The sequence below is a fragment of the Lathyrus oleraceus genome, chromosome 5 (assembly GCF_024323335.1).
Source record: "Lathyrus oleraceus cultivar Zhongwan6 chromosome 5, CAAS_Psat_ZW6_1.0, whole genome shotgun sequence".
NCBI lineage: Eukaryota > Viridiplantae > Streptophyta > Magnoliopsida > Fabales > Fabaceae > Lathyrus > Lathyrus oleraceus.
Window position 1 is genome coordinate 552367209 of NC_066583.1, and position 12008 is coordinate 552379216.

Below are 12008 nucleotides of genomic sequence, written 5' to 3' on the forward strand. Positions count from 1 at the left end.
TCAAAGGAGCATCAAATGTCATGATCAATGGCTCATATGAGACGTCAATTCCATAACAACACTTGAGTGCACTTGAATGTCTTAAGGATTATGCCTCTTACTCTAGGCACATGGTTCTACGTGAAATCTTTCGTATTCTAAGTGCATGGTTCCACATGGAAGCCTCCCTAGAAGCAACATTTTAGTGATGTTGTTTTATTTCTAAACTAAACCAAAACAATGCGGTTTGGATTGGTTCGATTTTTTACAAGACTTTTATTGAGTCATACATATACATATAGAAAACAACATGTGTTTAGTCATTCATACTCTCCATAAGGCTTAACTAGTCTCTTCGTTCCTATAAGTTTGCGTGTTTTTGTTTTTTGTCCTTAAACCATTTTTTCCTTGGAAATAATCTTGTAATGTTAATATCGTTTTGGTTTTAGTCCCTACAGTGAAAATCCTCGGGAAAATTCGAAAAAAAATCTGCATGAAACATGCAGATTTTAAATCCATGAGAAAATCCGTAAAAAACCTGCAAATGTCCCTATAGATTTTGTTTTCAAAGACTAAAACCAAAAATATTTAACATTCAGGGATTATTTCCAAGAAAAAAACGGTTTATAAATTAAAAACAAAAACATACCAACTTATGGGGACGAATAAACTATTTAAACCTTATCATAAAATAAGTTTATAACTTTCATAATAATTTATAATTTTATAATTTGATACATATTTATTGTTACTTAGAGTGTTATCTTATATCTAAATGACAATACCAATAAATTTAAAATACTATATTGTGTATAGAAGCAAGTGTCTGCACATGCATATGCTACCTTCATAACATTAATTTCCTTTTTATTATCAATACTTTATATATAAAGATATACAAAATAATATAAATTAATTAATCAATTAATCTTATCAATATCAACGTCAACAAATTAAAAATAAAAATAAATATAAATATATAGGAATTTCATTTCAAATAAAAATAATAGTATTTATAGATAAATAATTATTTTTATATTAAAATAAATATTATACAAAGGATATAATAAAATGTATATTTAATATTTATTGATTTTTCTATAAAATTAAAATACTTCTATATATAATAATTAATAAGATTTTCTAATATAATACAGTTTATTTGGTTTTGTTTGGTTTATAAAATGACGCAAATTGAATCAAATTATGGGATTTTATTAAAAAATAATTCAAATATATCTGAAAAATATAGTTTTCCGATTTTTATTTAATTTAATTCAATTAATAATTTTTTATTGAACCGGACATTATTCAAGAAAATGAAGAAATTTCACTATTTTTAAACAATTCGTACTAGTACCATTTTGCAACCTTCTTTTAGGATTAAGTTAATTTTCATTATTTTCTTCCATGCCCCTCTCTTTATTTTCAACAATAGACATAAAGACAGAGGAGGAAATTTCCTTATTCCGTAGCATCAGCTGAAAAACCATTAATTAAAAATGGTAACGTGTTGTTTCTACTTTCCTAAATAATAATGACTTCACCCATATATCATTTATAATTTGTTTCTGCCTAAAGTAGAATCTTAAAATATAGTCACTATACATGGAAAAGTGGTTAGTTGGATACGTTTATTACCACACAATTTGTACTGGCTAGCGCATTAGGTGAGTTCACATCAAATTGTCACACAAACATAAAGGAAAACCTCAACTGCCACAAAAGTTTTAATCATATATTATTGCAACTAGTTGGTTTTTCATGGGAATTTTTAGTTTCAAAATTTGCACTCACACCATATCATATACTATAAGATATGTTTAAATAGTATCCACACTTTCTCCCGCTCTTTTATTTTATTTTATAAACAAAAATATGAGATTAGTGCTTCTCATATATCGTTCTTTTTATATATTCTATCATATAGTATTACATAAAAGCAACTTTACAATTAATTAGGTTAGAAATTTAATTATTTTTCAATTTAAATATAGAAAAAGAAACAAGTCATTTTTATATTTACGGCAAGTAGAATAGAGGTTACCATATCTACCGTGAGATGTGTAAAAGGGTTTTGTGTTTGATATGTAAATTAGTGAATCAATTATTTAGTTGTATAGATAAGGTAACTACTTGATCATGGGATTGTTCAAAATACTAATTCTAATGTCTACAAATTTGACAATCGATTAGAATATTAATTTTGACACCTTTGACTTAATAGTGGAATGAATGAAGTGAATTATTTTCATAATTAAGATTATCTTTGAGATTGTATCAGACGAATTACCGTACAGAGCCTCAAATTTATCAAAATTAAACTATAGATAAATAGGGTTTCGTAAAATATTATTTAAGTGAAATCAAAATTAAATAAGATCTCTATTTATTTTGTCGGGGTTCAATAATGATTAAATTACACAAAACCTCTAAATATTTAAGACGACTTCATCCATAATAAAGAGTGTATTTAATCTATGTGACTTTGTGATGAGTTCAATTTTTCTCTTAATACATAACTAAATACATTTTACTATGATCCATGACATAAGAGAACAAGGATAGACAAAGTTATATGTTCGCCACTAAACACTCAAATCTTTTCCATTTTACATAAACTGTGGTTAAACTCTTCGAGACCCAACTAAAATTATTTTAGTTTAGAGTCTCTCAAACAAGATTTTGAAATACCATGTGATTTAATTATTTTGAAAAACTATTTTGGAGAAAAAAATTATATTAAAATATATTCGTTAATCTTATGTTTAAAAATTGTTTTACTTACAAAAAAAAAATTGTTTATTATATTTATTTTTAATATATTAAAAATACAAAAATAGAAATTTTATTTTAGAATATTTTATTTTATTTTTTCAAATCAATTCCTCTCTAATAAGTCTTTGAGAGGAGTTGTAGGCGTGTATACCTGAAAGTGAGTCAATACTTTCTTTTACAAAGAATAATAAGTGTATATGTCATTTGAAAGTCAATTTTCTCATTTTAAATTAATCCAAACTTTTTTCCAATACTGAATTTCAAGGAGGCTACTTTTCCATACAAAAAAATTCTCTTCCATTGATCCATTCCCATTAGAAAGCCACTTTATGTATTGGTGTTCCACAGCCCACTCTTACCAATTAAAATAGGACAAATATTATTTCAACATCATTTTAATTATTCAACACTATATATATCCTTTTTTTTCTCCCTCTTAATCACAACTATAATTATAAATAATACTCCATCTTATTCTATTTATTAAAAAAATACTTTTATTTATTTATTTATATATTATCCATTTAAAAATATGGAGGATTTATTTATTTATTTATTTATTTAAACCAACTGATACATTCCCAAGTGCATAATCCACTCATCTTGCTTGGTCAATAATCTCCCTTAAACCACTATATGAATTATTCACCTTTTTCTTAATGAAGCACATAATTTTCCAATGAAAAAAAAAGTAGTTAATTTATCATTTTCCTTTCTCTATAATCAACTCTTTGACCTCACTCATTTTCAACAAGAAATAACATGTTTATTCCCTAATTTAGTCTCTAAAAATATTGTTTGATATATGTTATAACAACTATAGTATAATATGGTAAATGACTAAGTAATGAAATCAGAAAATAACAACAGTAGCATTTTATGAGTTTGATACCTCATCTGATATGAACTAATGGTTAAACAAGTCAAAAGATAGAAATTCAAACCCTGATGCAGAAAAATATGCTTACATTTTCCTATATCCAAAACAAAAATAACAACATTTCATTCATCAAACTTGCTTTACAACTGTACTGTTATTTGTTAATGATACACTAATCAAAGCAAGAACCAAGATCATTGTTGAGAGCCATCAAATCTCACACTATCAAGCCATGAAACAACCATTTCAATAGAAGGTCTTTGCCTTGGATCTTGGTCAAGACATTTACAAGCAATGGAAAGCACTTCCAAGAGTTGTTTCTCCCTTTCCTTTTCCCAAATGGCTTCATCAAAAATTTCCTGCTCATTGTTTTCATACTTCATTTGATAAACCCAAGACACCAGATTCCTGCAATTTTTACCCTTTATGACTTCCACAGGCCTTCTACCGGTAAGAAGCTCGAGAAGAACGACGCCGAAACTATAGACATCGCCGCGGAACGTTGCTGTCAGTGTCTGACTATATTCAGGAGGAATGTAGCCTAAAGTTCCTACTAAATCTGTTGTGACATGAGTATCGTACGGTTGAAGCAGTCTTGAGAGGCCGAAATCGGCTAAATGAGCTTCGAACTTATCATCCAAAAGTATGTTGCTCGACTTAACGTCGCGGTGCACTACAAACGGTTCACACCCTTTGTGCAAGTAAGCTAATCCTCGAGCCGCGCCTTGTGCAATCTTGAGCCGTATATCCCATTTGAGAGCTGAAGTTTCATCCACACACTCGTGAAGCCAATAGTCCAAGCTTCCATTTTCCATGTACGAGTAAATTAGCAACCTGTCATTGCCGTGCCGACAATAGCCTTTAAGAGAAACAAGGTTCTTGTGTTGAGCTCGAGAGAGAGCCTCAACTTCGGCTTGAAACTCCCGTTCCATCTGACCGCAGTCGCCAGAAAGCCTTTTGACAGCCGCTTTTGTGCCGTTCGGAAGATAAGCCTTGTAAACAAGACCGAAGCCGCCACAACCAACAATATTCGACTGGTTGAAATTGTTCGTTGCTTTTAACAAATCAGAAACTGTGAGATCCTTGCAATCTGCATTCTGAAAAAGCACCAATTTGGAGGAAACAAGTGCTTCCGCTGATAATAACCTTTGTGGCCTACTATTCATCTCTTCGTCGAAGCTACCGATAGTTTTATCTTCTGGCCTCTTCGACATTCTTACCACAACAATTGCAAGAAGCAATGCAAGACCTACCCCGATGCTGATTGTTATGCCAAGAACATTGCCTCTACTAAATTTTCTCGACGAACCAGAAGACAAACTAGGCCTCATATTGTTAACAATCTTGCAAGGAGTAGCATTATCAATATCATTATCCCTGCAAAGTCCCAAATTACCCTCAAAGCTTGAACTAGGGAAGCTTAAAAACTGCCCTCCGCTCGGAATCGGTCCTTGTAAGTGATTATGCGCCACACTAAATTTCGACAAGAACGTTAGGTTGTTAAATGTGGGAGGGATTGTACCAGATAGATCATTATAAGACAAATCCAATGTTTCCAGATTCTCCATCTCTGAAATAGTACTCGGAATGCTACCACTGATGTTGTTCCTGCTGAAATCCAACACATGAAGTGCCTTCAAGTTCCCGATTTCTGGCCATATGCTTCCACTTAACATGTTATTGCTCAATAAAATCGAAGGAGGGAAACTTGAAGCCTGATTATATTGCAAACCACTAGCACTAGTGTTTCTTTTAACAAAGAGCGGAATGAAAGCATTCGAAGCGAGATTCGGTCTTCCACAATTTGAGCACAGGAGTCCCTTCATCTCTGTCAAACTTTTCGGTATTTCTCCCGAGAGAGAATTATTCGAGAAATCTAAATAGAACAAACCGTCCATTTCACCGATCCATGAAGGAATACTACCATTCAAAGAGTTCCAAGACAAATCAAGTACCGCCAATTTCCTGCATTTTAATAGCCAGGAAGGAATATGATTTTTAAGACCACAGTTTCCGAGTGCTAGCACCATGAGACTCTGAAATCCTGCTGTTGGCACACTCTGTGGAATTTCCTCGCCGTGGAAATTCTTGGTAAGGATAAGAGTAGTGAGATTTTTGCATTTCTGAAGAACAGAAAGTGCACCAGATAAATTCTCTAAGCTGTTGTTTGAAAAAGATACAAACAAAAGAGAAGATAATTCGGCATAACTTTCAGGTATAGAACCATTTAAACCATTCCTAGCAAGGCTTAAAACTTTCAATTCACGGCAGAAGGACAAGGAACTGGGAAGTGGACCGGTTAAATGATTACTAGCAAGGTCAAGCGATCGAATACTAGTTAAACCGGTGAAATTAAGATCGATTGAACCCGACAAAGAGTTATTTTTAAGATCAAGCACTATAAGCTTAGAGCATAAAGCCAAAGTGGAAGGTAATGGTCCAGAAAATGAGTTAGCATGCGCTACTAATTGCTCTAACTGCAAAAGATTCTCAAAAACATTCGGGATTTCGCCCGAAAATCGGTTCACAGAAACCACAAGAGATTTTAGACTAGTAAGCTTACTTAACTTATTGCTTAACTTGCCAGAAAAATTGTTGGCAGAGAGTGATAATTGTTCCAAGGCTAACATTGAATACAATGAATCTGGTAAATGGCCAGAAAATGAATTGGAATCCAAATGCAACCTTTTGAGAGACAAAGTGCAGTTGTTCAAACCTTCAAGATCACCATCAAAATGGTTCAAAGATAAATCAAGTGTGTGAAAAGCCTTTGAAGAATTGCAAATTTGAGAACTGAATTTACCAGTGAATGAATTGTTACTCACATTGAGAGCAAGAAGATGTGTAAACTCCACAGAGTGAAACAACAAGAAGTTTCCAGAAAATGAATTACTTGAAATGTTCAACACTTCAATGGAAGACAAACCAGAAAGTGACTCAGCAACAGGTCCTAACAACATGTTATAGCTCAAATCAAGAAACTTCAACTTCTTCAACTTTGATAACTCTTGAGGCAATTTACCTTCTAGATGATTGAATGAAAGATTCAACACAGTGAGATATTCTAGTTTTGCTAAAGAAGGTGAAATTGTTCCATTGAGACTCATCTCGGAAAGGATCAATTTTGTCACTCTAGTAACAGATTCTCCATTATCATCACCACCACACACAACTCCAATCCATTTGCAGCAAACACTATCATTGGACCATAGTTTGACAATGGAACCATTTGTAAGGTTTCCTGCAAACTCTTTCAGAGCTGATAAATCACCAGGATCACAAGATTGAGTTCTAGTATCAAGACTCAGAGATAAACAAAGTAAGGAAGACAAGACACAAAACTGAAAGAGTCTCAACCAGAAACATCTTGGTAACACCATTGTTGAAACAAAAACAACAAAGTTTAACTCAAAAAGAAAAAGGCTAAGCTCTCATAGACAAACCAGAACAGAAGCTAGTACAGTACCACTGACAAAAACCTCAAATGAAGCAACTTTTTTTAATCACAGCTTTCACTTTGCAAAGAAGAAGAAGAAACACCAATTTCAAGGAAATGACTTAGATCACCAATCCCAAGAACAAGAGATCTATGAAAACTAAAAAACTAACCTTGAAGGAAGAGATAAGAAAGTAGTAGAACACTAGAACATGACCCATATGACAACAGCTTGTGAATGAAGCAAACAACAGTGTCCATTAAAAAAGTGAGAGACAAAAGAAAGTTTAGAACTTTGACTCAAAAAACATGCAAGAGAAAAAACCCTTAAACCCAAAAATCAAATCTTTGGTTAGTTTAGATGGTGGAAACAAGTAAAGTTTTGAAATTTAAGGTGAATAAAGAAAAGGGGTGGTGGACATAAACAGTGATAAGTGAACCTAACCTCAACAAACTCTCATGAAACAGATCTGGTTCAAGATATTTCCAAACCAAACCCACTTTTTATCTATGTTGAAAAAAGTGTAGTACTTTTTTATTGTTTGTGATGATTTTTGACAGGAAAACAGTGATAGTAGATTAGATGGTATAGAATCTAGAGGAAGACAAAGATATGAGAAATTTCAAATCAGAGGAAGCATAGGAGAGAGATAAAGAGGACAAGTCTTATCAAGAGATGAAGACAGGAAAGGAAAGTTCTTTATCTTTCGTAAGAATATGAATATGTATAAAATAAAAGAAAGAAATAAAATGGAGTAGGTTTGAAATGAGGAAAGAGATATTGACTTGTGTGTTTTAAGGAGTTGAGGAAATAGGTAGCAGCAACAAACAAAAGTCTCAATAGCTGACTTGCAAACACATTTGTTTCTCTTTCTATCTATGTTTGTCAATGCGGAACACCTAAGATTTTGTCTCTTACTTTCTCTCTCTATCTCTTCGAAAGTCTTGTGGTGGTGGGTGCGTTAAAACTAACAAGAAGTTCAATGGATCAGGTTAATAAACACTTCCTCTTTAAAAACCATGCATAATTTAAAATTATATATATATATATATATATATATATATATATATATATATATATAAATTATACATGATTTTTTTTAAAAAAATAAATGTAATGCTACTCCTCTATCTCATAAAAAAATATGTCAAAATAAATTTTTTTTATCATTTTAATATAATGGATTTTTTTCATTACTATATTAGTATAGGAATATTTATTAATTTTCATTGTATTCAACTATTCTATTAATTATAATTAATAAGATTATTTTAATAATGATATTAATTTCATTATTAAAATTAATATATTCAATTATTTTTTAAGAACCGTGTATAATTTTAATAAAACATTTATTATAAAATTGAGGAAGTATTATTTATTTCGATTAAGTTAATTCAATAGTAATAGTTTTGTCGGGACATTTGTTTACAAAATATTTATTATTTTATTTTAAAAAATAAAATAGTGATCACTAGGTTATTAAATAAATAAAAACATGATTTATAGTTTTATTCTATTATAATTAGTGGAGGAACGAAAGAAAAAAGAGCAACTTGAGGATTGGAGGTAAGAATTCTCTTATTTGTCTAAACACTTTTAGAAAAATAGTAATTTTGAATTTGTTAACGGTTGATTTTCGGACACAAGGTTTGTGAGGCACAATACTACATTTTTATCTTCGGATAGTTAAAATAAGGCATGAGAAAAGAGATATCGTTTTTGCCTGACATCTGGCTTTTTAGGGCTGCTCTACTATGATTTGAAAGAAAATCTAATCGGCATGAGCTCTTTTGGTGTCGGTCTTCCATGATCGCCTCTTCTTCCTTGAATGACTCCTATATCGTCATCTCAATCCTAAATACAAAATAAATCTTGCACAAACTCTTCAAAATGTGTGTGACATACCGGTTTCTAATTTTGACAAGTCTTGCCTCAAAGATAATTGTCTCTCGATCAAGATAACCGCAGAGACTTACAAAGCAGAACTCAAGCGTTGTAGGAATAATTTATATGAGAGATTGATCACTAGTAAAGGTAACGTGTCACTAAAGACATCATAATTATGTGATAAACTCATGAAATTATGGAGTCTAATCACTAATTATGATTTAACTCCTTTGGGACGATGCTATTTTGAATTTTCATTAAAATCAAGGGAGGATTTCAACACAATTTGGAGTGTATGGACATGGAATGTTAAGTCCTCACTCATGCGTCTGTCTGCATGGACGCCCAATTTTAGATTTGAAAAAAAATTTGAAGATTGTACATGCTCAAGTGTGGTTGAAAATGTATGGTCTATCCTTAGAGTATTGGGAACCAACTAATTTATTTACAATTGATTTTAGTATTAACATTCATTTATCAATTGATAGGCTTACAAGAAAGAGAACTGGGGGACATTTTGCGCATGTACAAATATACCTTAACATGTCTCATTCTCTTCATGATCGTATTTTGGTGGAACGAAAGGGTTATGTGTTCTTTGTTGAATTAAATATGAGATTTTACCTCTTTTTTTTATCATTGTGTGTGTGTGTTGGTCATAGTATTAATAAATGTTGGAAGTTGAAAGGCAAGAATATTGAGAAGTCTCTGATTAAAAAATCTATAAGATACAAGCCTAAAAAGTCCAAATAGGCTATACAAATTAATGAGAGTGTGAAGGACATAGAGAATGATGAATTTACAAATGTCATAGTGAATGATGATTATGTAGATTTGAATAAGATAGTAAATCATACTCTTGAGAATGACATAGAGAAGTATGACTTTGTTGTGGCTATTAATCCAGAGAATGAGGTTAATGTTAATGAGGAAGATTTATCATAAACAAGCTCAATGAAGAAGAAATAATAGTAAAGATTGTTAATGATTTGAATGAGAATTCAGTGATTGAGAAAGAGATGGATGATGATAGAAGGTAGCAACCTGATCCTGGTTTTGTTGTTATGGAAAGTAGTGGTAAGAATTCAATGAAAGATCCTTGTGATGGTTTGCATTTGGAGAATAATAATAATCTTTAGGTGATGAAGACAATCCTCTCGAGCCGCATCATGAAGAATTTACTTTGGTCAAGAAAAATGGTAGGGGAAGGTATAAACTTACTCAACCTAGAATAGAAATTAACATTTGAGCTATGTTGGGTAAACATAACACCGCCTAATGAAATCCATTTATTGGAATGCTAGAGAAATATGAAACCTTGATACTAGACTGGTTATTAAAAATCTATGTGATTAGTAAAAGCCTAACTTGCTTTTTATTGTTGAACTAGTGATTCCTTATGATCATCTCCCTGTCGATTGTCTTAAACAAATCAAGCTTAAGAAAACCACATTAAATTTTAGACATAATCATGATTCAAACCTATGGGTTTTTTGTGCAATAGATATAAATCCTCATGTGTTGAGTTTATCTCAACAACATGTAACTTTTTCGATAGAAGTGGACCAAACTAAATGCTTCATTGCACCTGTTTATGCAAGTAACTCCCATGTGATTTGAAGATAATTATATGATAAACTTATCAATGTTCAACAGGTCAAACCTAGCCATTGGTGCATGATAGGTGATTTCAATACAATTATTGGTTCCCATGAAAAATTTGGCAGATGCTCTCTAAACAAAATGTTCACTGATGAGTTTCTTAGTTTGACGAATCAAAATGAGCTTATGCATCTAAACACTAATAGTATCTATTATACTTGGACCAATGGGAGGAAAGGTGGTGCTTACTGTTCTGTTAGGCCTGACATAACCATTTGTAATCAAAATTGGATAGATAATTGAAATATAATCAATTAATCCACTTTGATCAAGAATCACTCCGACCATTACCTTATTCTTCTCCATTATGAAAAAGGTAGGTTTGATTCGCCCAGGTCATTCAAATTTCTGAAGGTTTGGACTTTGGATGATAGATTTAGACAACCGATTGGTGACAATTGGAATATTGGTGTGGTTGGTTGCCCTATGTTTGTTTTATCTCATAAGTTGAGATCTTTTAAACCTATTCTTAAGATGTTGAACACAAATACATTTGGCAATATTCATCTTAAAGTCACTCAATCTACTTAAAGTTAACCGGATACAAATTTTGATTAATAATATAGGTTACAATTATGATCTTATATTGGAGGAAAAAACTGCTCAACTTCTATTAGATAAGGCATTGCATATGCAGGACCAATTTTTGAGGAATAGGGTAATTAATAAGTTGTTTAAGGATGTCGGTTGGAATACAAAGTTTTTCATAACACAATCAAATTAAGATATGTTAGTAACAAAATCACTAGACTCAAGCATGACAATATTTTTTGAGGAGGACATTGAATTAGATAATCATGTTATTAATTTTTTCAAAAATTTGTCTAATTCAAAAAACACTTGCATATATATTGATTTGGGGTAGAGATCTATTCCAGAACTTATAACTCATGCAGATAATGAATTTTTTTCTAAAATGCCTCGGCCAAAGGAAATTAAGAATATAGCGAATAATGTGAATGGTAACTCTGCTCTAGGCCATGATGGCTTTAGGGATTGTTTTTTATAAAACTATTGAGATATAATAGGGACAAACATGGTCAATTCAGTGAATCAATCATTTTAAAAAACTTGGATCATTTCTAAGTTTCAATTAATTACTAATGGTAACTTTTGAAAATCCATCTAATTTAATTGTTCAATGTCAATACTTTTGACATATTGTATCATCTGATTGTGATCATAAGAATTAATGTTCTTTAAAAACTTTATTTAATCATTAATTCATTTAAAACATTAGGGAGTTTTGACTAAAGGAAAATGTTGAAATCCAAAATGTTGGTCTTAAATAAATTGTCATTTCATCATGATGCTAAGAAAGCAATAGTAGGAACTACACACTACTAAGTAATGAGAAAGAAAAGATTAAAAAAAGTTGATTA

At 31.4% G+C, this 12008-nt stretch overlaps 1 protein-coding gene across 1 annotated transcript; it reads right to left on the reverse strand.

The window, feature by feature from the left end:
* Positions 1–3736: 3736 nt before the first annotated feature.
* Positions 3737–8011, reverse strand: LOC127086310 (phytosulfokine receptor 2). Its single transcript, XM_051027057.1, has one exon. It carries the CDS (start codon positions 7015–7017, stop codon positions 3832–3834), a length of 3186 nt encoding a protein of 1061 aa, XP_050883014.1. The 5' UTR covers positions 7018–8011; the 3' UTR covers positions 3737–3831.
* Between the last annotated feature and the right edge of the window lie 3997 nt (positions 8012–12008).